At 51.2% G+C, this 26668-nt stretch overlaps 1 protein-coding gene across 1 annotated transcript in view; it reads right to left on the reverse strand.

Annotated features, from left to right (window-relative positions):
• Positions 1-26668, reverse strand: part of ipo9 (importin 9) — a 31599-nt gene that overhangs the window by 4271 nt on the left and 660 nt on the right. Inside the window, exons 2-20 of the mRNA XM_088920783.1 lie at positions 17565-17626; positions 16891-16977; positions 16311-16512; positions 15680-15768; positions 14931-15017; positions 14708-14827; positions 13638-13738; positions 12509-12567; positions 11898-12049; positions 10678-10776; positions 8748-8854; positions 7877-8016; positions 7046-7208; positions 6168-6394; positions 5793-5941; positions 5140-5268; positions 4435-4710; positions 3001-3167; positions 1529-1662 (exon numbers count right to left, since the gene is read on the reverse strand). Coding sequence (XP_088776909.1) covers positions 1529-1662; positions 3001-3167; positions 4435-4710; positions 5140-5268; positions 5793-5941; positions 6168-6394; positions 7046-7208; positions 7877-8016; positions 8748-8854; positions 10678-10776; positions 11898-12049; positions 12509-12567; positions 13638-13738; positions 14708-14827; positions 14931-15017; positions 15680-15768; positions 16311-16512; positions 16891-16977; positions 17565-17626 — 2550 coding nt within the window. The remainder of the gene's footprint in view (positions 1-1528; positions 1663-3000; positions 3168-4434; positions 4711-5139; positions 5269-5792; positions 5942-6167; positions 6395-7045; positions 7209-7876; positions 8017-8747; positions 8855-10677; positions 10777-11897; positions 12050-12508; positions 12568-13637; positions 13739-14707; positions 14828-14930; positions 15018-15679; positions 15769-16310; positions 16513-16890; positions 16978-17564; positions 17627-26668) is intronic.

Genomic DNA, 26668 nt, shown 5'->3' on the forward strand with positions numbered 1-26668 from the left:
GGATGGATTTTCAAATATAACCCCCCCACAAAAACACATCCCCACCATCAACTCTGCCAATTTAAACCCCAACAAGCCCAGATGAAAACGTAATACAAAACCAGTTACATCAAAAGGTCTGTCTTGGGTTCACAGGCTGATGGTCAACTTGGAACTCACCGTCAAGTCAACGTTTTTTTTTTTATTATACACCCGTGCCATTTGAAATCCCTACTTGTTTTATGAATCAGCTTCACCTGGAAATGCCGGGGATAGACCTATGGCACGCCCACCTCCAGAACCGCCAGCCTTGGAAGATGCTATGAGCTCCACAGCACCTGACAGGAGAGGTCACACCAACTGGAGATGTCGCCGCGTCCTGGATCGCCCCCCTGCAAGCCCCCTAGCAGACTAACTCCAGCACCACCACCATCACGGTGTCAGGCATGTTTCATCATCTGGGGACTCCTGGAAACTGGATTTCGTCTTAGTGGCGGGATGCAGGTTTGAACATGGGATGCGAGGAGCATACAGCTCAGCCTGCACCTTACTGTTTGAGCCACTCAGGATCAGAGCTGAATGATCTTTTGATTCATACCCAAACCACCTGGGGAAAAAGGTCCCAGGTCCCTCAGAGAGGGCAAGGCCAATGAGGTGGCAAAGGCTGGATGTATGGCGAAGAACTAGGCTGAACACGCAGGGCTGACGAATGTATAAACTGGACCACACCTTGTGTTTCAGTGCGCTGACATCACTGCTCAAATAACTGGAAAAAGACTGATAAGAACATGGTGGGACTGTGTTGTTTTACCACTGGCCCTCTTAGCAGGTGCTAAGTGCTGTGACATAAGGGGTTACAGATCCCACGTTTTTCTGGCAAATGCTCGTTTGACACACCATGACATGACGTGTCAGCTGCCGAACAGTTTTCCAACACTGTTCCCTATCAGTATGGCTGCCAGTGACCCTGAAACGGTCTTACCTGGGGAAAACGCTGCTCCCTTTCTTCCCTGACCTTTTCCTGTCAAAATATCACACACCACGATTAACCTCCTCACCCAGACTGCTTCTCCTTGATCCGACTGTACCTTCGCCTCCCTAAATCAAAGGGGCCTGTTAATCATCTAACTGATTCACCAACCAGATCCAATTAACACTCCCCTTTCCAGCGCCTCTCATTCAGTAACACCGCGGGGCTCAGCTGGTGACCCTCTTCTGAATGAGCCTCGGATTCCCCGAACAGCAGCAGGGTGGACTTCAGCGGGCTGGGCTGTCCCTCCCCCTTGCTGTACAAGTGACCCCGCTGATTCACCAGGTGCCCCTCTGCTCGGCGTACTGCGGGCCTCTAGTGGCCGGGGCGCAGGACGGCTGGCACGTGCGTGCCCCAGAGGGAAACGGGCACGGTCCTCAGGACTCGTGCTCGGGCACAAGGCTCACACCAATAAAGCCTGATCTGCCGGCTGTCCCCAAGTGAATGCACATCGCTTCTAAGCCAGGGCCGTGCTGCGGGTGGGCGGGCGGGCGGGCGAGTGGGCGGGCTGGCTCGTACTCTTGGCACTCTTGGAGCGCGTGCGGATGCCCTCGTCGGGGTTGAAGATCTCCTCGCCCTTCACCATGATGTCCTGCAGGCGCTTGTCGTTGGTGTTGACGCCGTGCTGCAGCAGCTTGCACAGTGCCACCGTGCTGCGGGGAGGGAGACAGGGAGACAAAGTAGGGGAAAAAGAGAAGATGCCATTAAAAGAGAGGCTCCCAATGCTGGTCATCACCTGATGATTTCGGATAATAAAATAATAATACCTTACTTATAAATGACCTGTGCAAACCCAAGGACGCTGTACATAATGAAAAAGAGGAAAAGAGTGAATAAAATTAAGCATAGAGGATACACTGTGAGGGAATCAGACACAGGCCCTAGTAAAAAGGTGAGCTTTAGGTTTAAATTTGAAAACAGTCAAGGAAGAAGAGTTGGAGGAAGGGCATTCCATAACAACGGAGCAGATGAAAAAAGCTCAATCACCAAAAGTCTGAGATTTAGTCCTGGGGACAATGATCCAAGGACCAGCCTCAACTGAACGGGAAGGAATGTAAACGGAGGGGTTAGATTATTTAAAGCCTTAAGTCAGTAACAAGATATTGTCTTGAATCTGTGACTTTATTCACTTTATAGTCCAGCAATGGAGACGCTTAACTGTAGGAGTGATATGCTGCCAAGGTCTGGTATAAGTGTGAGTTTTGTTTTCCACCTGAGCACTCAATTAAATCTTTGAATTCTTAACAGATCTAACAAGTTTTAATTTTCAGGTTTACTCTTTATTTTCACTTTTTAAATATATAGGAGGCTGCCCTTTAACTATTGCATTTCCCAGCTTTGAGTAGAAGGAAAAACTTGCACAGGTCCTAACCCAGCGACTTGTTGGTTCATTTAAGGATTCTCAGGTCAACGGCACAAGGGGTTCCCAGAATCAGAACTGGAACCCCTGTTAAAACACTTCCTGCTTTGGCCAACAGCCTGAACCTCAAAACATGAAGCAGGAGTTCGTCCAAGTGTGACAGGCCTGCAGTGGCCGCTGAAAGGGTATCCAACTCCGGTCCTGGACAGCCCCAGTCAGTCTTACAGGTCACCCTGAATCAGAGAGTCTGCAGCCCTGGTCCTACAGAGCCCCAGCCCAGTCAGTCTTATAGGTCACCCTGAATCAGAGGGTCTCCAGCCCTGGTCCTATAGAGCTCCAGTCCATATAAATCAGTTCCTTTTAAAGACTGACAACTCCTTTGAGCTAATAATGAATCAAACAGGTGATCTGTTCAATTATGAGAATTCTAGTCCTTGAGAACAAGAGTATTTTGATTTTAGTCTCAAATATCCTCTTAAGTACATGACTCAACACCTTCAGAAACTGGCGATTAAACCGTGACCTACAGAACCTGCTGGACTGTGGCTCTCCTGTACAGGGGATGGAGATCTGGGGTCTATCCGTTTACTGCGGACCTCTCCCTCCGTGTTCAAGGCCGGCCTGCGCTCACCTGACTTTGCCCTCGTACTGGCCGTAGAAGAGGTGCTGCCGGCTCATCCACTCGGACATGACGAACTCCAGGGCGGGCTTCCCCGTGGGGCCAGGCAGGCTGCACAGGAACTCCAGCAGTGGCTCCAGCTGGGAGTGTACCAGGTGTGCGAACACCATGATGAGGGACTGGACAAGGGGGGGGAGAGACAGCGGGCACACACAGGGTTACACACACTGCGCCACGACACCCCAGAACGCAGAGAGGTCCGCAATCTCCAGGCCGTGGGGTGGACTCTTTAGTCCCGGGTTATGCTGCGGTACATCTGTGTTTTTTTCTTCAAAGGGGAACCGCAGTCCCAGTTTCTCAGAACGGTTATTTAATTAATTTGTTACAGAAACATTTGACTAATTTCGAATTCAGGACAAAAAACCGTGAACTTTGTAAAAGTACGGTAAGTCACCACGCTGTCGCAAACATGTATTCAAGTTCCCACGAATTGTGATGTGATGCCGCCCTTCCTGCTCACTAGTCGCTGTAATGACTAGAGTAATGTGCTGTATGAGCGAATAAGTACAGGTTGTGCAGCCAACATTTCACCACAGAAATGTTCCAAAGTGAGTTAACAAGTGTATTTGTCGGCAAAGTCAAGAACAATATTTCCACTGGATTAAAAGAGATGTATTCACAAGCCTGCTTCTTTGCAATGTTATAAGCTTCACGTTATCATTTCGTTGCCTCATTCTGAATTGCAGAACATGACGCTGCACATACCTGAAAACTGTCTATTTTGTGATGCAAGTTGGTGGTCTTGCGTGTTACTGTGCACATCTTACTTTCACTGTGATCTGAAATGCACTCATTAAGGCGGATTCTTTCTAACCCTGAAATATAAAAATAGCATTGTAGTTTTCCTTTAAGGGTGTGACTCCACACACAAGTCAGAGAACTGCGGAGAGCTTCCACCAACTTAAACATATAGCTCCCTTCCAAGTGCCAGTCCTTCCCACTCCTATGGCAGAAACGTCAGCCTACTCCAGGTACCACACAACGAACAAGCCTACACCAGATTACTGTATATACAGGTCTTGGGCTGCCCATGTATTCTGTGTCAAAATTGATCACTGTCTCTTTAGTGCCTAGAGTTCCATACCTGAACGGGGTGCTTGTAAAACTGTAGTAAAAAAACAAGCAAAGATGGGAAATATTCTGCTCTACTTATCCACTTTAATTACCTGCATATTAGATGCAAAGAAAAACTATTAGTTCTATCCTTTATATAGGACGTATCATGAGACAGTTTGACAAGCCTTTATAGGAAATGATCTGAAGCTCGATTTGGACACAAGATCACTGCAGGAGACTAGAGGCCATTATTAACATTCTAGCAGTGCAGATATGCACTGAAAGGCAGTCACACCTGCACCACCACAACCACTAGGGGGCGCCCCCCACCTGCATGACGCTCAGGGTCTCGGCCTGCTGCATCTTGCTGAGGATGGCGCGCAGGATCTGGTCCAGGTTGTCGCCCAGCTGCGTGCCGGCCCGCGCGATCAGCGTGGAGACCAGGCGGCCCACGAAGGCCGCGGTGAACTCAGAGGTGCGGGGGTCCAGGAGCTGGCTGACCACCTGCATGACGTACCACAGGCCGCTGTGGCCCTGCTCGTCCCTCCACTGCCCCACCTGCTCCAGGGCCACTGAGACATAGGCGCGCAGACACTCGCCACCGTTCTGCAGAGAGAGAGAGAGAGAGAGAGAGAGAGAGAGAGAGAGAGAGAGAGAGAGAGAGAGCTGTCAGGCCCAGCCGAGCCAGGCGACTGCATCCCAACACGGGACAAAATCAATGTGGGAACAGACAGTGAGGGGAAAAGATGATGCACAGATACGTCAAGAAGGAGCCGACTCCCTCAAAAACAAACCAGAGAAAACCGAGAAGCAATTAATTTAAAAGCATGATGTGTGGGTGAAAACAGCTAAATACAGATCCTCAACCAGCCAAAAAGAGAACAGCTAGGAGTCAAAGAGAGCTCAGAGAGATGATCAAGTGACATTACATCAAGCGCCTCCAGCTGCTGTGAGATGGGATGCTGTCTTTCAGAGGATAAAGCCCCACTGGAGCAGTGCTGTTGACTGCCTGCAGCTGCAGCCAGGCGGGCGTACCTGCATGGTGGCGTTGTCATCCGTTCGCAGGGTGCACTGCGCCACGACGGGGAAGGCCTGCGAGATGAGCAGCTCGGAGAGGGGCGGCTTCGTGTGCCGCACCACCGTGGTCAGGATGTCGATGGCCGTCTGCAAACGGGTAGGCACAGGTTCAGTCTCCCGAAATCTAGATCTTGCCCTGGGCAACTACCTTTATTTGTCCAAGTTGAAGTCCCACAGCGGACACAGTGGGCGGGCGCAGTCGTCCGGGGGACGGACGGACGGACAGGCAGGCCCGCAGGGGGCGGGCGCAGTCGTCCGGGGGACGCACGGACGGACAGACAGGCCCGCAGGGGGCGGGCGCAGTCGTCCGGGGGACGGACGGACAGGCAGGCCCGCAGGGGGCGGGCGCAGTCGTCCGGGGGACGGACGGACAGGCAGGCCCGCAGGGGGCGGGCGCAGTCGTCCGGGGGACGGACGGACGGACAGACAGACAGACAGACCCGCAGGGGGCGGGCGCAGTCGTCCGGGGGACGGACGGACGGACTTGCCCCCAGGGGGCGGGCGCAGTCGTCCGGGGGACGGACGGACGGACTTGCCCCCAGGGGGCGGGCGCAGTGTTGTGTTGTGCGGTGTCTTGTGTGTATGTAAGGTGGCTTCAGAGTGTTACTCACAGCACACAGCCCTGAGGGAATCTTGTCAGCTGGGGCCTGCATGATGCTGATGAGTGTCGGAATGAGCCTCATTTGCATGGGCCCCTGGCAGGCCTCAATCTGGGCGAGCTCCTTAAAGATGTCCTGTGCCAGGGCAGCCACCACAGGGTCTGAGAAAGAGAGAGATCTATCAGAATACACCCCCAGCCCCACTATTGCTCAGGTATGAGCCAATCTTGTCCTCCTAATGTCCTGGGCACCACCGCATGACCAACTATTGTTATCTATCCGATTTTTATTTATAATATAACTCCATGACAACACTTTTTTTATAACACAGCACAGCACTGAAACCCCAGCATCAGAGGAAATGCAACAGGAATCGGTCTGTCCTACCGTTGCTGTATTTGAGAAAGATGGCGATGGTGAGGGGGCAGATCTTGTTCTCCACACTGGTGGTGAAGGCTGGGTCCACAGTGCACACGATGCACAGCGTCTCCATCACCAGCGTTAGCACCTCCGAGCTGAACTGGGCAGCCAGTTGCACCAGGCCGTCCAGCACGCTGGGCAGGAAGGGCTGCATGATGTGGGTGCTGTCGGACATCTTCAGCTGGTCACAGTACCTGGAGGGCACAGAGACAGAGCTCTTCATCCCTGGCTGGCTGTCAAATGCATTGGCTAGTCCATCGGTTCTCACTGATCTGACATTTTCTAATGGACATGTTACAGGCAGGGTCTGTTATTGCAGGCCGTGTGTCTCAGACGGCGAGCATGCGAGAGAGCCCGCGCCAGCGGCCGGGTGTCTCAGACGGCGAGCGTGCGAGAGAGCCCGCGCCAGCCCAGCAGCCGGGTGTCTCAGACGGCGAGCGTGCGAGAGAGCCCGCGCCAGCGGCCGGGTGTCTCAGACGGCGAGCGTGCGAGAGAGCCCGCGCCAGCGGCCGGGTGTCTCAAGACGGCGAGCGTGTGAGAGAGCCCGCGCCAGCGGCCGGGTGTCTCAGACGGCGAGCGTGCGAGAGAGCCCGCGCCAGCGGCCGGGTGTCTCAGACGGCGAGCGTGCGAGAGAGCCCGCGCCAGCGGCCGGGTGTCTCAGACGGCGAGCGTGCGAGAGAGCCCGCGCCAGCGGCCGGGTGTCTCAAGACGGCGAGCGTGCGAGAGAGCCCGCGCCAGCGGCCGGGTGTCTCAAGACGGCGAGCGTGCGAGAGAGCCCGCGCCAGCGGCCGGGTGTCTCAGACGGCGATCGTGCGAGAGAACATATCAGTGGCAGAGAGCCTCACCCCCAGATGGCCCGGACAGCTGAGATCCTTACGGAGGGGGGCTGGCTGTCATGCAGACCACTCACAGTGGCCTGTAGGAACTGCTGGATCAGCTCAGGGGACATGGCTGCTGTGAAGCGACTGGCCGCCCAAAGAGCCCGGCCCAGGAGGAACGGAGAGGCAGCTGGAGGTCAAGAGATAGAGACAGTTACCACCAGCAGCACTGTGACAGACACAGAGGGCCATCTCCAATAACTCTGCATTGCAATTAAACAGACTTTCATTTTTCTCCAGCTGGAAAAAAAACCCCCATCTAAATAAGGTTTAAACAACCAAATACAAAATGAAACCAAAGTCCTTGATCATGATCAATAAATTCACTATAGTAAAAGCTTTAGCTCTAGGCTATTCTGCATTAGACAGACATTCTCATAACACTGACTACCTATGACGGGGATTTCCAGCTCGAGTAGGTGTTATAGGTCACCATTAAACCGACCAATCCAGTTTCTAAAGATAAGGAACAATTCCATTGTGATCAATTAAACAGGTGATCTAGTAAAGTTAGTCATTTAGAGATAATTTAGGGACTAAAGCCTAACCTGCTCTCCAGCCCTGAAGGATCAGATTATTATTTGAATAATTACTCGCTTGATTCATCAATAACTCAGCTGTTGCCAGATGACCTGTAAGTCTAACAAGATTGGGGCTCCCTCAGGACCACGCTTGGAGACCCGTTACTGGAAATTAACTCAGGAAACAATAAGAAAACATTTTTGCTAGTAGGATAGACAAGATTGTTGTGCTGTCCCGCTGGTAATGTATTTTAAGCTAAAACGTAGTGCTTCTGACCCGAGAGGTTGAGGTCGGAGAGGATGACGTTGGTGAGGAAGCCGTGCATGTCGAACTGGACTCTCCCATTCTTGACGTTCTCAGTGATGATGCTCTTCACAGAGCCCAGGGCCAGCATGCAGGCCTCGTGGATCTTCCACCTGTGAACACACGGCCAATCAGGGAAGCTCTGAGAAAGGGGTGGGCCACAACAGCCAATCTCAGACAGTTCTGAAAAGGGGACAAGGCACTGCACAGCCAATCAGAACACCGGGGGACAGACAGCAATAGGTCTTCAGTGAACATGATTTGCAATTAGCCGAATCACCCTTGACACAAAGTGTTAGAGGGCACAGAGTTCATAAAGTTCAAAAAACGTTCTTTGAAAAGTCTATGGACTAGAAATTTTGATTCTAGAAAGCTACTAATTGATTTTTTTAATCAGAATTTTCGACTGATATTAATAAAACCTATCAAATGTCACTGAACTCCAAGGTATTAAAGATGAAAACATAACAGGTCATCCTTGGTCACTAGATATTTAGTAGGACTTGTGACAGAAAAGGCATCAACAGTGTTAGTACAAATTTCTTCAGATGCAGATAAACCTAAGGCTTAGCTTGTATGCGGTTGTCTTCTTATAATAATAAAGCTCAGACATCAAAACTACAAAATATATAAGGAGAAACGGCAAACTTAAACCCTATATCTGATGAAAGGAGTCACTACACCTTTTCACAATTGACCAAATACGTCCACTGCACCAATTGTGACTCAAATTTCTCCTGTTGTCGCCCCTTAGCTGGTGATAATAGAAGAACGTGACAGCTGCCCACAGCTCTGCCTATTGCAAGGTGGCGACGATGATGTCACTTCCTGCCTGCTCGCTCACCAGTGCTGGTTGCCGCTGTTCTTGGCTTGCTCTGCCTCCTGCAGGTGCCGTGTGGCAGCGGCCGCCAGGGCCGCCGCGCTCTCGTTCTGGAACTCGGTGGCCACAGCCTGCCGGGCGAGAGAGCTCTCGTCAGAACACCGCTACCGCTGCAGGAGAGCTGGAAACGCCTCCTACATCGTGTGAGGTGAGGTTGCACATCCACTCCTTTTCTAACCTTTTTAATCAATTCAGGGTCACGGGAGTGCCAGAGACTCTCCCGCCAAGCGACGGGCTCAAGATACACCCTAGACAGGACACTAGTCCATCACAGGGCACACACAGACACTCACACACTCACACCAGGGCCAATTCTCCCAAAAGCCAACTAACCTCCCAGCATGTCTTTGGAGTGTGGGAGGAAATCAGAGCACCTAGAGAAAACTCACTCAAACATGGGGAGAACATACTGTTTTGCTGGTCTACAGAGATCTGCATGGATCTGGATGGATGGATTAATACCTGTATTCATTTTTTTAATTGTATAATGTTAGCATGCCCAAAGGGCAGCCAGGTGACCTTGGACCCCTAGAATTTTTTTTCCTCCTTACTAAGGAGTTTTTGGTTCCTCTCCTCCATTGTCTTCTGGTCTTTTCTGTTCTGTATTCACAACATGTATGGTCACTTAAGCTCCTTGGGGCAACCTTGTTGGGAAAGGCACTATATAAAAATAAACTGAACATACGAACTCCACACAGATGGCACCCCAGCTCCGGAACTGAACCCATACCCAGCGCAGTGAAGCAGCAACGCTAACCCAGCATGTACATTTCTTTCCACAATGCCTTTCCAGTTCAGAATGGGCAGATATTTTTAACACCAGCAACAACACCTGCACCTGCTCTGGCCCAGGTGAGACACACGGGTGTGCTCCCACTGACACACCCCTCTCCGTACGACCTGGGAGGGGCGCTGCATTTCTGAGGGGGCAAACCTGGGGCTTGTAACTCTGGAGACGCCCTGCTCTGCACTGCGGCTTGTGGGATCCGAGTCTGCTAACGGCATGTCACTGGCCCAGGCTTGAACCCAGGACACCACAGGACGTGACGAGCTTGGGAGGCAGCACCTTTACTGGGTGTCCCTTGACTCTGCAGCCACCAAAAGGATTTGGGCACAGGCCAAAATGATTCAAAAGTCACAATCAGCCACATGCAGCCAGCAGGTATATCACCTTGCAACTCACAACTGGCAGCTCACATGCAGCTCAGCAGGTGTGAGGCGGGTCAGTACCTGGATGAGAGACCTCCTGGGAAAACCAAGGGTGCTGCTGAAAGAGATGTTAGTGGGACCAGTAGGGGACAGTATTCTATACTGTATAAAAGGCACCGCCCTGACTTTCCATGGTTTTTAAAAATACCCCAGTGTTCTGGTCAAATTTCCCCTTGGCCTTTACCAATCATGGCCTCCTAATAATCCCCATCTCTGAACTGGCTTCATCACTCTGTTCTCCTCCCCACCGATAGCTGGTGTGTGGTGAGTGTACTGGTCACTATGGCTGCCGTTGCATCATCCAGGTGGGGCTGCACATTGGTGGTGGTGGTGGAGGGGAGTCATTAATAATATTATTATTACTACTATTATTTATTACTTGAGTCTCTACTGCCACTTGGTTATAAGGGCCTCACCAACCCCCACCCCACCAGCGCAACTGTAACTACAGTCTATATGTCATTTCACACAGTGCCAGCCCAGCTATGTGCCACCTCTGATTCTGCTAGTGCTCTCCAGGTCTGCTCTACAGTCTCAGATTACATCTCACCCCAGTGGCTGCAGTTGAGAACTGATAAAACTGCAGTATCCCCTCCCCACCACCACCACCACCACCATCACAGGCAAGAGAATCAGTATGCCCAGACAGGGTGAGCTCTCCGAGATCACAGAGTCCAGCTCTTACCAACAGCAGGTCCTGGGCAGAGATTCGCACAGAGTAGGAAAAGGTTTCGTCATCCTCGTCTTCAACAAACTGCTGCGGGTTGGCAGTCCAAACCGTGATCTGCGCAGGAATAAGGACAACGTCAGAGAGGCTCTTATCGGATACGAGCTGAGCAGTACTTGCTTCTTCATCGCTGCTGTCAAGGGAGAACAGCGGCAGATACAGACATGTTAGCTTGTTAAGGACTGCGATTATTTCCAGATTATCTCACACCTCTCAGAGGAAATCCTCTTCCAAATGATCAAGACAGAGAGAGGAAAACAGAGAGCCATTAGGGAACTGTGACTTTTACACTGCACAGAGAGTCAAAAGTTCAGAAATTCAGGAAAGCAGACATGGGATTGTCATGTGGATTTTTGGGATAAAAGACGAATGAGAATCCTTGGATCAATAAAGCTGCCAACTACCAAACAGATCAGACAAATGGCCTCCTCATTTCTATGTTGTCAGGTAAAACAATCACATTTTCGATTCACTGCACTTAAAGGTAGAATACATTTGAGAACTTTGCTGTAGGTTTGGTTTAGGAGAAGATGTGATTCTGATGAGATTTCAGAGCTAGAACCTAGACTCTGTCCCTTCACAGTTCCTCTTCAGAAAGAAAAGTACACTGATCGCTGCTATTACGCGAGTTTCCAAAACTCACGATGGCTTATGTGCGATTTCATCCCCGACATGTTTACGTTTTGCGTTCTCGGAGTAACACAGCTGAACGCAGCGGTCCGCGGAGGATGCTCAGTTGTCCCATGTGTTTTGTTTTGGAAGCGGTAATTGGGAGGTGCTCCTTAAGTTGCGTGCTATTTTCACAAAATCTTCTACATTGCTGTAAATGAGAGTGGACAAGGTGGCAATGTGTCTAAGAAGGGTGCTGGTGATAACATTTTAGGTGGTGAACTTCACTTTTTTTTCTAAATTTACTGTAGTATTTCTTTATTTATTATGAGTTTAACATGCATTTAAACTGTGCTAACATTTTTATTAGGATATTAGAAAAGCTTTGGTTAGGCATTTGGTTAGGTTGTGAGTGGTCTGCCCCTAACCCTAGTTTTCCCCATAAGTCCTGTTATTTTTATTGTGCGATTTTGCATAAAGCAAGGTTTTACAGGAATGCATCCATCGCGTTATAGCAGAGACGCCTGTACTCTTCACAGCGATGCTTGTGCTAGCACCTGGCTATATACCTGATCCTCCGTGATCTGCATGTAGAGGATGATGTAGTAGATGAGCTCGGGCAGAGCTTTATTCACTGTGCTCTTGAACCTGCTGTTCTCCAGGAGGGTGTGGACGAACTCAAAGATACTGAACACCAGGTTCTCAAAGCCCAGCACCTCTCCTGTGGGGGAAAGGGAGACAGAGGAGGAGTTACAACAACAGCAGCGATCGCTGACAGGAAACAACTGTACAGGCTAACTAGTGTTTCTAATACAGCAGCCATACGATGGAGCAGTTTGGGTTTCTTACCTCTCTTGTGAAGCTCGCAAGCTTTTAAAAATAAAACTGCCACTGCGCACGTTCTCTGACAGTACCGGCACAGGCTGTTTCACGGGTTTGGACTCGCCTGCCACGGTCTGTGGTTCAGACAAGACCCGCACCCAGAACAGCCTGCGAGCCACAGCCCTGCACGTTAAACTTCGCCCGCTCCTGATCATCTTTTGACAGATGGCCGCGCCAGGAGGCAAAGCGGGGGAAAAAAAGGCGACAAGGCAGGCTGGATCCGGTCCCAAATGACAATCCCACAAGGCGCCCTCGGCGTCCCGCAATTGTAAATCGCCCCCCTCCGGAGCCCACGCACCATCCGAGTCCACGGGGTCGTCCACTTCTTCCGTGTCATTGACCTCCGTCCTGACATAAGTACGCAGAGGGTTAAGGAGCCCACATGAGCTGACAGACGCTAGAAGAGAATGGCTGCAGTGCGGGGAAGCGGCAGCATCTTATTCCTATTATTCTTTTATTCTATTTGTTCCTTTTATTCCGATGGGTGGTTTAATACGGTGTGGTGCCATGCCACCCTTTAGCCTTGGCATGACAACATATACACAATGGGGGCGAGAGCAGCAGTCCTAGTCAGAAGACAGTGGGACATTCCCAGTACTACAACCATGCCTCTCTCTGGCTGGGGTCACCACCCACAAATCCCTCAGCGTCATGAATCCTCCCTCCTGGGGCTCCCCAAAGCCTGACCTCACCCTTACATTATAACCACACTGCTGACCCAGCAAAAACCAGTAGGGTGGACATCTGTGTTTGCATCAGGAAAACCAAACGCAGGGATCTATTACTTTATATATTTTCTCCGTTAAACACACAAACAACTTTGTATTCAAAATGCTCACAGGCAGGTCAGGATCTGTGCCTCGGCACAGCTGGTACAAGTGGGTGGGTACAGCTCAGTTGGTTTCTCAGCTCCCAAAAAGATTTTCTTTCCTTAAAAATATCCCATTTTTTTTTTATTATAGGGCCCCCCCAATGTAGAACAGCCAGTTACATTGTACCTCTCCAGAAACAATGCCTGTCGGGCAAACCTGCTCAGGAGGGAACGAGACATGCTGACACGGTCTCTGCAAGCTCTACGGTGGCCAACAAGACAGCGGCCCTTCTCTCGCCCACGTCAACGCCGGCCTGCCCGCACATCACGCCCTGCTGAAAAGACCGACCCCCTGCAAGGGTATCGCCCTCCCCACACCTACACCCTGATGGGTGCCAGCCGAGTGCCACCACTTGAAGAACACTATCTCAGCGGGCTAGTGCCAAGCAGTAGCACCTCGCTGTCCTTCTGAGCCTTTCCTGTGCGGCACTTAGTCATAACGTGTTTGGTTTTCTCTCTATTTTACGCCCCTGCCTTCAGTTGAGCTGGAGACACTTGCTCTCTAACAGACACACACACTCCCACACGCGCCGGCTGGCCTCAGGGTGATGGATATAAGGCAGCGCTCTCAGTCAGAGTGTTCCACACAATGGGCAGGATCTGCTGCATGGAGGACACCATGTGTTTGGGGAAGTTCTTCACCAGCGCAGTCACCGCCTAGGGAGGGGGAGAGAGGTGGAGAGCGATGATCAGCTGGGATTCAAACCACATGGCATGCACATTCTCACAGACGGTCTTGTCACCCGGAGGCCATTTTGAATTGAAACAGAATAAATACATCTTCAGGCAGGTTTTATTATCTGGTGCCATGGTCTGTGATCGGGGCTTTTGCCTGTCAAATTATCTACTGTACTCATCTTTCAAGATGGCGCCAGTCGCTGCTTAGCCCGAACACCACAGACTGACAGGCTGGTTCCAATGTAAAACTGAAGACCAACAGCAGATAAAAATGGAAAACTGGGAACAGAAAGCGTCATGTGGAAATGGATAAAGTCTGGTTTCCATCAGGTCTGGGGGCTTCAGGAAAGCCTGGCTCTGTTAATTAATCCCTTTGAACTCCATGAGAAATGATTCTGCCTGGAGGTGGTGTCGCAAGAGCTCTGACTATTCAAAAGGCCCGCAAACGCAGTCTAGGTCAGGAGAAGCTTAAAAAAAACAGACATCACCAAAGCGCCAAAGCACTTCATGCTGAAAAGAGAAGAAAGAAAACACTACGTTTCAGCCGTGGAGCCTTCTTCAGGTGCCGAAACGTAGCGTTTTCTTTCTTCTCTTTTCAGCATGGAATAAACCTTTTACTTGTTCCTTTGAAACCTACGCATGCTGACGCAGCTACCCACCTGAACTGCCAAGGCACTTCTGTACCTTCCACATTAGCAAAAACAGTGTACCATTCAGGCTTATTTAATACTGCAGAGGGAAGTCTCATCTATTCCACCACACTGGATGCAAACCTAAACTTGCTCCACCTCCAGTCCAAAGCCATAGTCTGAAGTATAGATTTAAAGAAGTCTAGTGGTTTTTCTTAGCTGTTCTGATAAAATATTTTTCCCCAAACTTCTTTCTTGCTTCAAGGCTTGGATGTGGAGGTTGGAGGTCTCCTTATCCACGTCCTGCCCTGTCTCTCACCTTCAGCACCTCCATTTTGAGCCCGCTGTCGGAGGACGGCCCGTCGGGCATCTGCAGCGCCTGGACGAACGCCTCTGTGAACTGCTGGACCACGGGGAAGATCAGGGCTTTGGCGGCCCCCTGGACAGAAACACAGCGCAGGTCTGGTCTGTAGGTCTGCAGGTCTGCACTGTCTGATTACACCTCTACCAGAGCAACACCCCGCGCCCAGCCCTCCCTCTACCTTCTCCAGCTCCTCGATGGCACAGATGAGGTTGGCACACGTGGTGAAGATCTCCACGGCTCGGGAGCGGGTTCGAATGCTGTAGACCTGCAGGGACAGAGCACAGGGCCAGCTCACTCTGTGCCCGCCACCCAGCCCCCCAGCGCTGCCCACTGGCAGTCCTGGCACCTGCCTCATACATGACTGTAACTATCTCTTAAACAGGCAGTGTTTCAATTCATTCTTCCAGCAACAAAGCTCACGCTAGAAACTCATGACAAATCACCATACTGGCCAGTCTGATCACTATCAATTGGCCTAAACTCTTTTTATGTGATTAACATGAGTAATTAATGCAGCAGGTTTGCGACATATCGATAGACTTATAAGCACCTACCACAACTATAAAAAAGGCTGTGCACAGAAAGTTCATTTCCAGAAAGAGAGCACGTAAATGCTAGTAGTTGAGTGCAACAGAGAGAAGAGAACTATATCCTATTGTCCTGTCAATTAAAATCGAATAATCTATGTAACCAGTTTACAGGGAAAATGTGAAGGACTGTTCTGCCGTGGAGGCAAGATTCTTTATTTATTAGATCTACAGCACCAGCTGTCGAGGTGTGGAGAGCCGCCAGGCCAGGTGATACTTCACTGACCTCGCTCAGGGACAGATCCGTGCTGTCCAGGTCCTTTCATCCCCTCCCAATGCCACACAAGCCTCAGACAGCACTGAACCCTGCCCTTTGACCCTATCCCCTCCCCTTGGGTACCTCAGCCATGGTGAAGATCTTGTACATCTCCGGGAGGATCACTGGGGCCACCAAGGGCATCTGAGTGTCCGTCACCTCCCGGGTGAACTCTGGAAGCAAGGGGGCCAGGGTATGAGGAGGAAGAGAAAGAGGAGGGAGACACGGGTCAGTCTCTTCAGCACTCCCCCTTCCTGTTACTACTGTATCCCCAAAATCCCATCCCCCAGGAGCCCAGGACCCCGAGATCCCGTCCCCCCAAGAGCCCAGTGACCCCGAGACCCCGTCCCCCCAGGAGCCAGGTGACCCCGAGACCCCGGAACCCCAGGAGCCAGGTGACCCCGAGACCCCAGGAGCCCAGGAGCCCACGACCCCGAGACCCCGTCCCCCCAGGAGCCCGGTACCCCTGAACCCCGTCCCCCCAGGAGCCCGGTGACCCCGAGACCCCGTCCCCCCAGGAGCCCGGTGACCCCGAGACCCCGGGACCCCGAGACCCCGTCCCCCCAGGAGCCCGGTACCCCTGAACCCCGTCCCCCCAGGAGCCCGGTGACCCCGACACTCCGTCCCCCCAGAAGCCCGGTGACCCCGAGACCCCGTCCCCCCAGGAGCCCAGGACCCTTAGACCCCGTCCCCCCAGGAGCCCGCCCTGCGGTACCTGTGAGCACCCTCATGGCTCCGTGCACGGCGAACACGTCCCCGCTGACCAGCATCTCCATCAGCAGGTTGAAGAGCTCGGGCCAGGCCTCCGGCCAGTCCCAGTGCGCGATGGCCGACACCGCGTAGGCCACGCTGGAGCGCACCTTGCTGATGGACTCCCGCAGGCCGCCGGGCAGCAGCTGGCGGATCGCCGCTTTGGCCTGGCGAGAGAGCCGCGGTCAGGAGGGCAGGCACTGGTATTTCTACAATCCTGAACTCCACAGCGAGAGCCTTACTAGCACAAAGAGAGACAGGAACCTAGAAACAACCCAGTACCGTGAAAGGCAAGAGATGGTTATAAAACATCATTCTCTTCTAACACGTAATTTTACATTTCCCTGATGTAACTATACGACGTTTAAAGAGGACAGGTGCCGATTCTTCTGTGCTTGCCAAATGGATAGCAATTTGGACGCTTTCTCCAGCTTTCAATAAGGTTAAAACCACTTTCCTGTGCCATCTTAATGAGAGACAGCTGCTACACCTCCAGGAAGCTTCCGAGGTGAAAGGTCACAACAACCAGGCCGTGGCGTCCTTACCCTGTCTGTGGTTTCAGGGGGCCGGAACTTCTCCGACTGGGCACACCAGTGGGTCTCCACATACTGCTTCAGGATGACGGAGGCCAGCTGAGGAGACAGAGAGAGAGGGGCCCACATTCACAGGGAAGCACAGCATCACCGTTTTATTTTCACTTAGAAGTCAATATTATTAATATAAGTGAAAATAAGCTTGAAGTAAAAGCGGAAAGCTCTGAAGGGATTCTTCAAAGAAAAAAAGTCTTCTGCTTGTTCGGAACAGCTGCATTTACAGCTTTGGACATCTGCTTCCAATTTATGTTTAGTAATATGCGAGGATGTCCAGTTCCATGACATGTTACAATGCTAAGCCCTCAACTAGTGATAACAGTAACACAGAGCTCCAATTGTGGCCCAAGGATGCGCAGGGCCTGACCTATATGCTCTTACAAGCAGCTGATAGTTACTCTTGTAAAGGTGGTGTAAATGAAAGTGATAACGTCTTCAACATGGCATATAACACGTAAACAACACAGTGCGCTGCTATCAGTACTTTTTTTAATTATTATGAGCAACGCTGACACCTCTATCTCTGAATAGCTACGGCACAGTGCTGTTTCCAATACATCTGCACAACTGAAGAGTCCTTCACTGAGCGCTGCAGGACAGTCCGGCACCCAGGACTTGTTTGTGCTCACCTGCCGAATAGCGAGGGCCCCCTGGGTGTCCACAGTCAGCTCTGCCAGGTGAACTCCGAACTCTGAGGAAACACAACACCGCTATCAGAGACCCGGAACGCTGCTGGTCACAAGAGCGACAACATAACAGCCCGTCGCGAAAAGCACGACACGGAGACAGCTTCCAGAGGCCCGCGGCTCACACGTTCACTCGAACATGCTGGGAGATACGCTAACTGGACTCCTCAAACGACTTAGCATGCAGCACTGGGGTTTGGTGAAGATCCAGCAACAAGGCCACAAAGAACACACCGCCAAGGACGATGACATACACACTGCAGAGTTTTTCTACAACTTATTTATTATTCTGGTTGTTACTATTTATCATGTATCATTTTGTAATGTTGTGTTTACATTGTATGGTGTTGGCTGTTACACTGTGTTGTCTGCTGTACCCATATGTCCTGAGGTATAGGCGCTAGTAAGAATTTCAATGTACACATACATATGGCAATCAACTTCTCTACCTCTATCTCCAGAGGGCATAAGCGCAAGATCATCCCATCATGCCAGAGGTGACTCACACAGCCCCACCACCGGCCACTGAGGTTGCCCATGTTCTTGGAGGTCCTGTTTTTTATGTGCACTGCATTTCATTTGGGTTTATCTAACTTGCCTAGCAGATACCCTTGTCCAGGGGGACTTAGTGACAAGGTAGAAGAGTAAAAAGTGTCATGCAGACAACATGAAACTGTCAGAGCTAAAACAGTACAGGGTGGATACAGAGCATGACTGCCAAAACCCTGCTGGATTCAACCTACAGTAAATACACACAACTAGCAAATTACTTTCCAGGACACAGCTGTTTCAACGGGTCACCCATCTTTCTTGACATCTGTGTGTTTCACACACCCAGTCCACACACCATGGACTCTATAACCTGGCGATGAAGAATGAGGAATCGGAAAACTCTGGGATTTGATTTCATGATCAGCTGAGGGTCTGTTAACAGTCAGGAAAGGGCTGTTATTGTAAAAAACAAAACATATACTCCCTACACTTTGACACTCCACATATGGACACTGTTTGATGCGACAGCACCCATAGTGACCAGTACACCCACCATACACCAGCTATCAGTGGGGAGGAGAGCAGAGTGAAGAAGCCAGGTCAGAGAGGGGGACTATTAGGAGGCCATGATTGGTAAAGACCAATGGGGAAATTTGGCCAAGACGTTGGGGTAACACCCCTACTCTTTTCGAGAAACACCCTGGGATTTTTAACGACCACAGAGAGTCAGGACCTCGGTTTTATGTCTCATCTGAAGGACAGCGCCTTTTTACAGTATAGTGTCCCCGTCACTATACTGGGATATTAGGACCCACATGGACCGCAGGGTGAGCGCCCCTACTGGTCCCACTAACACATCTTCCAGCAGCAACCTTAGTTTTTCCCAGGAGGTCTCCATCAAAGTACTGACCAGGCTAACCCCTGCCGAGTGCCAGTGGGCTGCCAGTTGTGAATTACAGGGTGATATGGCTGCTGGCTATCATCCTTCTCTTCTTCCATCAATCTGAAGGCAAAGCCCTAAACCCGAGACTGGCAGCTGGCAGAGACCCCGCTGTCTAGGCGCCCCTTCCCTGAGGGGCACCGCGCCGCTTTGGGAGACAAAGCGACTGCTGACACACTAGCACAGCTGCTTACCCAGGCTGAAAGACAGAGCGCCAGAGAGGTCATCCCCGCTCGACATCCTGCGGAATCAGCCTTTTACACCAGGGGAGGATGTGGCTGACACACGCACAGGGTTCCCGAGCAGGAGGGGTTTTCACAAGCAGGGCACAGAGACCCCGCGCACACGCCTGCCCTCAGAGCAGACACTCGTGCAGGGACTTATTAGGTTACCCGCGGGGCTTGCTGGAAGGGAGCTGGGATGACATTGACTGTGACTCTGTAAACTGGGAAGTGACTGAGAGAAGGCTGGGCTGGCTAACTGGCACTCTCGCAGAAGGAATTCAAGAAGTCCTTTCCTTCCGACACAGAGGAACAGAGCTGCGACTGGTCCGAACCGCATGCAGTAAGACTGCTTAGAGCCGCAGGGGTTTTTAACCCACCAGCCGGTAAAGCAGAATTGCTCGTCAGAGCGTCAGAGGCTGGGTGGGCTTGGGTTTGCCGGAGTAGCACGTCCCCGCGGCACGCACTGGTCTGGGCACTTCGTGCAGAAAGGATGCCCTGCCAGCCATGCAGGACAGAGATTTTCGGAGGAACACGGGCGCAACGTGCACTCCTCCTCTACTGACGGGAGGGTCACCGAGTTGTCGGGCGTCTGTCAATATTCAGCTGGGGTCACAAACACCTTGAAACCCTAAGAGCACAGACTCCGTCCTGCTGCAGGGACTGTGGGCGATGTCCGGCAGTGAGCATGCTCGCACAACCGTAGGGCAGTTTACTGCAGAACCCAACCTGACCTGGGTTCGTTCCTCAGCTGGCCTGAGTGCAGTTGAAATAACAGACACCTGTTGCAGGAGATATAGCAGACATAAGTGAAAGGTGGGAATACCCATCAGAAAACGCCATCGTGCCAGGCGTGCAGGTATTCTGTACAGTTCTAATGCATGTGCAGTGATCTTTTGCAAACACCCCTTCGTGGCAATAACACCGAGTGATCAGAGCTGTCCTCAGACTATAAAACTTCCAGAAAAACTGCCTGAAACACCAGGCAAGATGCACCTTGCGTGCGCCTTCTCCAGAAATTGCTTTTTTTATCACAAATTAACACTTATTTCAAACAGCTGAACGGCACTGTGAATTCTTGCATTTCTCCACTATGATACAGGTAGAAAACAGGCGTGTAGGCAGAAACATGGGTAACCCTGGGGTCTGTTCCTTTCTCTTTGATCTGCTAGGAAACATGGCACAAAGGCGCTCAATTGGAGCCTCTGTCACAGTGTCCTGTGCCACACTCTGACGCACCCCGCCCCTCGTGTTGTCACCCAGCTGTGGCACAGCTACTCACTATACACAGTCAACTGAAACCAGCTACGGTAACTAACAAGCAAACAAACCCAAACCCTCTCTTGTCGAATCGCAGAGACCCAAGTCAACAGTAGGCATGAGGCTGGATTTCCAGACCGCCACAGGAACAGGTACTCTCAGGAGTGACATCTGTAAGAGGCTTCCAGTATACTCTCCTTGATGAACTCAAACATTCTATTAACAATTTCTCATCAGAGCATTAATAATAATAATCGGCTGAACAAACAGATAGAAGAGCTGGAGTACGCAGCTCCAGGAGCCTGGGTTCGTATACAGGCGGGAGAGACTGCAGTACGCAGCTCCAGGAGCTTGGCTGCGCATATGTGCAGGGAAGACTGGAGTACGCAGCTCCAGAAGCCCGGCTGTGCATACGAGCGGGGGAGACTGCAGTACGCAGCTCAAGGAGCCCGGCTGCGCATACGAGCGGGGGAGACTGCAGTACGCAGCTCAAGCAGCCCGGCTGCGCATACGGGCGGGGGAGACTGCAGTACGCAGCTCAAGGAGCCCGGCTGCGCATACGAGCGGGGGAGACTGCAGTACGCAGCTCAAGGAGCCCGGCTGCGCATACGAGCGGGGGAGACTGCAGTACGCAGCTCAAGGAGCCCGGCTGCGCATACGAGCGGGGGAGACTGCAGTACGCAGCTCAAGGAGCCCGGCTGCGCATACGAGGGGGGAGACTGCAGTACGCAGCTCAAGGAGCCCGGCTGCGCATACGAGCGGGGGAGACTGGAGTACGCAGCTCAAGGAGCCCGGTTGCGCATACGAGCGGGGAAGACTGGAGTACGCAGCTCCAGGATTCCGGCTGCGCATACAGGCGGGGAAGACTGGAGTACGCAGCTCCAGGAGCCCGGCTGCGCATACGAGCGGGGGAGACTGCAGTACGCAGCTCAAGGAGCCCGGCTGCGCATACGAGCAGGGGAGACTGGAGTACGCAGCTCAAGGAGCCCGGTTGCGCATACGAGCGGGGAAGACTGGAGTACGCAGCTCCAGGATTCCGGCTGCGCATACGAGCGGGGGAGACTGCAGTACGCAGCTCCAGGAGCCCGGCTGCGCATACGAGCGGGGGAGACTGCAGTACGCAGCTCCAGGAGCCCGGCTGCGCACACGGGCGGGGGAGACTGCAGTACTAGACTGACTGTCATATTACACTCCCAGCAACAGGAGCAGGGGGCTGACACACGAGCCCAGCAGCTTGAGCCCAGCACCTCCCACTCGTGGCACAGCACCAGAACACTGGGGTCAACCCTGCCCCCCCCCATCACCACCGAGACGATTCAGAGCAGCCAATCAAGCACGACCTGCCTGGTAACGGGAGGTAACCAGAGCACCTGGGGAAAACTAGGGCTGGCCATTTTATTTTAATTAAAAAAGACTGCTTTTTTATTTTGAATGTCTTTAAAATTGTGGACGTTTTAATCGTACCATACCAAACTTCATTACTCTTAGAATGTTGCATATAATGTGAGCACTTATAAACCAAACTCAATTTTAATACATTATAAAACAAATTTCTGGTTATTTTGCTGTATGTGAAATAACCTGGTTCAAATTAACCTCCATTATTATGCAATGCATATGTTGTGTATAGTCAAATATTAGCAAGTATAGAAATACACCACAGTATATAGCAGATCAAGGATTTTTGCAAATTAATGTTATAACAAAAATAAACTGATGGAGCTTGGCATGGAGGCACAGTGGTTAGCATTACTGCCTCAGTGCTGGGCCCTAGGTTCAGTTCTTGGGGTGCTGTCTGTGTGGAGTTTGTATGTTTTCCCCATGGTTTCCTCCAGGTGCTCTGATTGCCTCCCACAGTCCAAAGACCAACTGGTTTAACTGAGTTTTGGGAAAATTCTCCCTGGAGTGAGTGAGTGTGTCTGTGTCCTTGCCTCTTGTATGTTGCTTGCTGTCTCCCCTAAACCGGAAGAAGAAAATGTGTGGTTGAATTGAACTGAGACAGACTGGCAAAAAGAGGCTGTTATACCACCCCAGAGACATCTTCTAACCTGAGCCTGACACTGTTGGAAGAGAAAAAACATCTGCAACCGGTTTCCATATACAGTCTCCATACAGCACTGAAAAGACCACCTGAAGGTTTGATGATGTACAGAAAGTTACACTGACAAATCTCACATCAGCCTGGTCTTCGAGACTGCTTGCTTACTCTCTAAAACCAGTCGAGATCAAAAGGTGGCAGAAAAAAACATACAGCAGGGTAGTTACCCGGTTTCGGACAGATCCTCCAGTAGTGTGCTGAGCTCAATAGCAGGAGGATATTTACGTCTCCCTTATGTACGTGAGTAGAGAGGCTCTTGAAACAATCAGTGTCATCCAAACAAGAAAGGCCGTCTGCTGTCAGATTTTACTTACAGTATGTCCGACTTAATATCTCCCTACTCCCCGCCTCTCAACCTCCGTTCATCTAATTCTGGTCTCCTGTCTGTCCCCAAGCCTGTCTACATTCGACGGGTGACCGGGCCTTCACCTGCTACACCCCCAACGATCTGGATTCTATCCCCAAGCCACCTTCCCTGAGCTCTTTCAAGTCAAGACTTGAAACCTTCTTTTTAGGAGGGTTTTCATTGTATTGCTTCACTTTCCTACGATATTTCAAACCCTTATAGTAATCGTGTAATTCTGCTGTCTCCTCAGTTTTTTTCCCCCCTTATTGTAAAGCACTTTGAGAAGTCACTTGTAACGGGACTACATAAAACAGTTTTATTAGTATTATCATCATCACTACTACTACTAGCCGCATGTTTGTCAACAGACAGAGCTCTCGTCCAAGTCACACTCGGATACAAAGGCACTGGAGTCTGCCACATGGAAACGGGCAGCCCTGCCACAGCTGTGCCATCACCCAGCACAGATGGGTGCAGACGCAATCAACGGTGACTTAAAGGTCGGTTATGGGCTTAACGTAGACAGTCATGTGGGAGACTGCTGGTCCCATCATGGGCTCACAAATCTCTCAAAATTCGGCTTAAGAATGGCCGCTCTGTGCTGAACACAAGTGGGTTTAAATTAAAAAAAAAAAATCTACAAACTCACATCACCCTTATAATGCTTTGAACACATTGACCACTCCGTTACTTTGCTCTCTGCTCAGATGGAAAATCACTTTTGTCCAAAAGGTCTTTCTGGCCTTTAAATAGCCGATTTTACTAAACAGACGGAGGACTCTCCTGGGAGCTCTTAAAGCACAATGGCCAAAGGCATCCCACTTTGTAGTCAAAGGGAACAGTGATCAATTACCGAAAAAACGTTGAATCAGGGAAGTTGTCTTTTGTGACACTACCGTCCCAAGTCAATGTATAAAACATCTGTGCTGCAGATCAGGTGGAGGAGGTAGAAAATGCTTGAGCGGTCAAATCAAGATGCATCTTTAGGGAGGTCAGCCTGGACTCCTGGGTTAACGCACCTACTCTTACTAACAGTGCCCTGAGATCTTTAAAGATCAAGCAGTTAGGACCTCGGACTTAAATTACCCATCAGCAGGACAGTGGCTCATATAGCAGTGTCCCAGGCCACCAAACTGGAGTATGGGTAAATTTTGCTCCAAAACAAAAAATAAGTGTCCCAAGTACTGGTTTACCAACACCACCACTTACACCAGACACCTGGTTTTCCTTAGTAGGCTCGCATCCCAGCACCGACCAGCCTTCCTTAACGTCTTGAGGTCAGAGATACAACTACAAGCTGCTGACACTGCTGGGGCCCTCCTTTAAAATCAACAGCACTAAGCGCCACTTCAAATCAGAGGCCTGAAAGCCAAAAAAAAAAAACCGTAGCTTGGGTCAGTGAAATATGAAGTTCTCCAACTCAGACGAACCTTACAGAGACCTAAGAAAGTCAACAACAGGCAGCAAGTCTTAAAACTGAAGCCTGCGGCGCGTGGGAACATTACCTTCGCCCTCCAGCCTGACTGGTTCCCCAGGACGCCGTGCCTGGGGCCGCGGAGCCCCACAGGGCAGCTGCCACAAGGGTGATGAGCCCTAAGCGGCACAAGCGGGGCCTCTTTGTCCGGGAAGAAAGCCGGAAAGGGCTGCGTCACGACTGGACCCTTCACACACAGCAGTCCTGCGGGCTCTCCATCCAGCTGAGCTTAGCCCTCTAACAGAAGCCTTGAGTGACTTAACAAGTTGCTTGATTGGAATACTTGCAATTTTTTTATGTTTTCCTACTCAGACGTTGGGGATTTTGCTTTGTGCAACGAGTCAAAAAGCAAGAGCGAACATGTTTAAGAGTGGAAAACGGTAAAAGAGTAGGAATCGGGCCTACTAGGAAGTCAAGTTAAGGGTTCAACTGAGGGGCTGAGAGCTGGGCTGGAATGGGAACCAGATGTATGTGTGTGTGTGGGGGGGGGAGCTTCCAGGACCAGGAGTGGGACCCCCTGGTTTCCAGCACCTGCAATCAATTGTGGAAAGAGGCAGAAGCTCCTTTTCACAGTGAGCAGGCCTTCATCTCCATTCACCTTCCAGGGCCTCCTCCAGACACATCCCAGGATCCTGCCCCCCTGCCCTGCTGGAGCACTAGGCCCAGGATCATGCCCCCCTGCAACACTGGGCCAAGGATCCCACCCCCCTGTAGCACTGGGCCCAGGATCCTGCCCCTCTGCCCTGCCCTCCCCTGCCAGAGGACTGGGCCCAGGATCCTGCCCCCCTGCCCTAGCGCTGGGCCCAGGATCCTGCCCCCCTGCCCTGCCGGAGCACTGGGCCCAGGATCCTGCCCCCCTGCTCTAGAGCTGGGCCCAGGATCCTGCCCCCCTGCTCTAGAGCTGGGCCCAGGATCCTGCCCCCCTGCTCTAGCGCTGGGCCCAGGATCCTGCCCCCCTGCCCTAGCGCTGGGCCCAGGATCCTGCCCCCCTGCCCTGCCCTGCCGGAGCACCAGGCAGAGGATTTTACCTTCCTGCTATATGCTGTTCCGGAGCACAGAGTAGAGACACCTCTGTATCTCAAAAACAGGAACACTGATCAGAACCAGATCCAGAAGATTAAAAATGACATACTATAAGTATATCAGAAAGGCTAATATAAGATAAGTTAAGATCACTTTAACAGCCATATACAAATTCTTGTATTAGGAGTTTGTCTTTTCACATACCCCAACTTGCTCTCCACGAGACACACAGACAGGTGAGAAGCTTGGGGTCAGAGCGCAGGGTCAGCCATTTATAGGGCACCCCTGGAGCAGCTGGGGTTAAGGGCCTTGCTCAGGGGCCCAACGGAGTAGAATTCCTCTGACGGCCGCCAGATTCAAACCCACAACCTTCCAGCCACAGGCGCAGATCCTTAGCCACAGAGCCACCTTGTAGGAGTTTTTACTAGCACAAACAGGCCTTATCGCAACTGCAGAAATAGGACTTCATTTTCTAATCGCTTGTTAACCACTGGACAGCTAAAAAGCTGCAACTGTATTCAACAAAAACGAACATCATAATCTTATTGCGAACTAAAACAAGGCTGTAGTGGGTCACATTATACAGCTTTTAAACTGCAGGGGAAACTGAAGGCACAGGCAGAAATTACAAATAAACCACAGCAAATACCATCACAATGGATTAGGTAAGCAAGTACAACATTGCAAAAGAGCATTAAGACTGATAACACCTAAACTGTACTTCAGAGTTCCCTGGCGAACACCTGGAGCCCAGGAGTCAGGATGGCTATGTCTATTCTTCACAGCAGAAGTCCGAACCTGACGTCCAGGTCCCGAAACGCCATTGCCCGTCGCCATGGAGACACCCTCTCCTTCAAGTTCAATGCGAGACGCGCGTGGGCGGGAGATTTGGGAAGGAAACTTCCCCCTCCTTCCCAACACGGAGACAAGAAATCCATAGATCAGGATTTCACAGCGCATCAAACTCATCCCGAGCGGTACAGGCTATTATCCCGTGATGGGAGATGCACGCCATTAACTATTAGGCATAGTCTCACATAAAGAATGACACCCATGTACGCAGATTGTTCTCAAAACAGCACAGCAGTTATTTGGGAAAACACAAACTACTTTTTTTCCAACTTTCACTGGCCCTTCTCATGAATTCACGAAAAAAAAGGGGGGTCAAGACACAGCCGAGACAGCCGAAGTTC

This window comes from Atractosteus spatula, chromosome 7, assembly GCF_055471065.1.
Source record: "Atractosteus spatula isolate fAtrSpa1 chromosome 7, fAtrSpa1.hap1, whole genome shotgun sequence".
In the NCBI taxonomy this organism is placed as follows: domain Eukaryota; kingdom Metazoa; phylum Chordata; class Actinopteri; order Semionotiformes; family Lepisosteidae; genus Atractosteus; species Atractosteus spatula.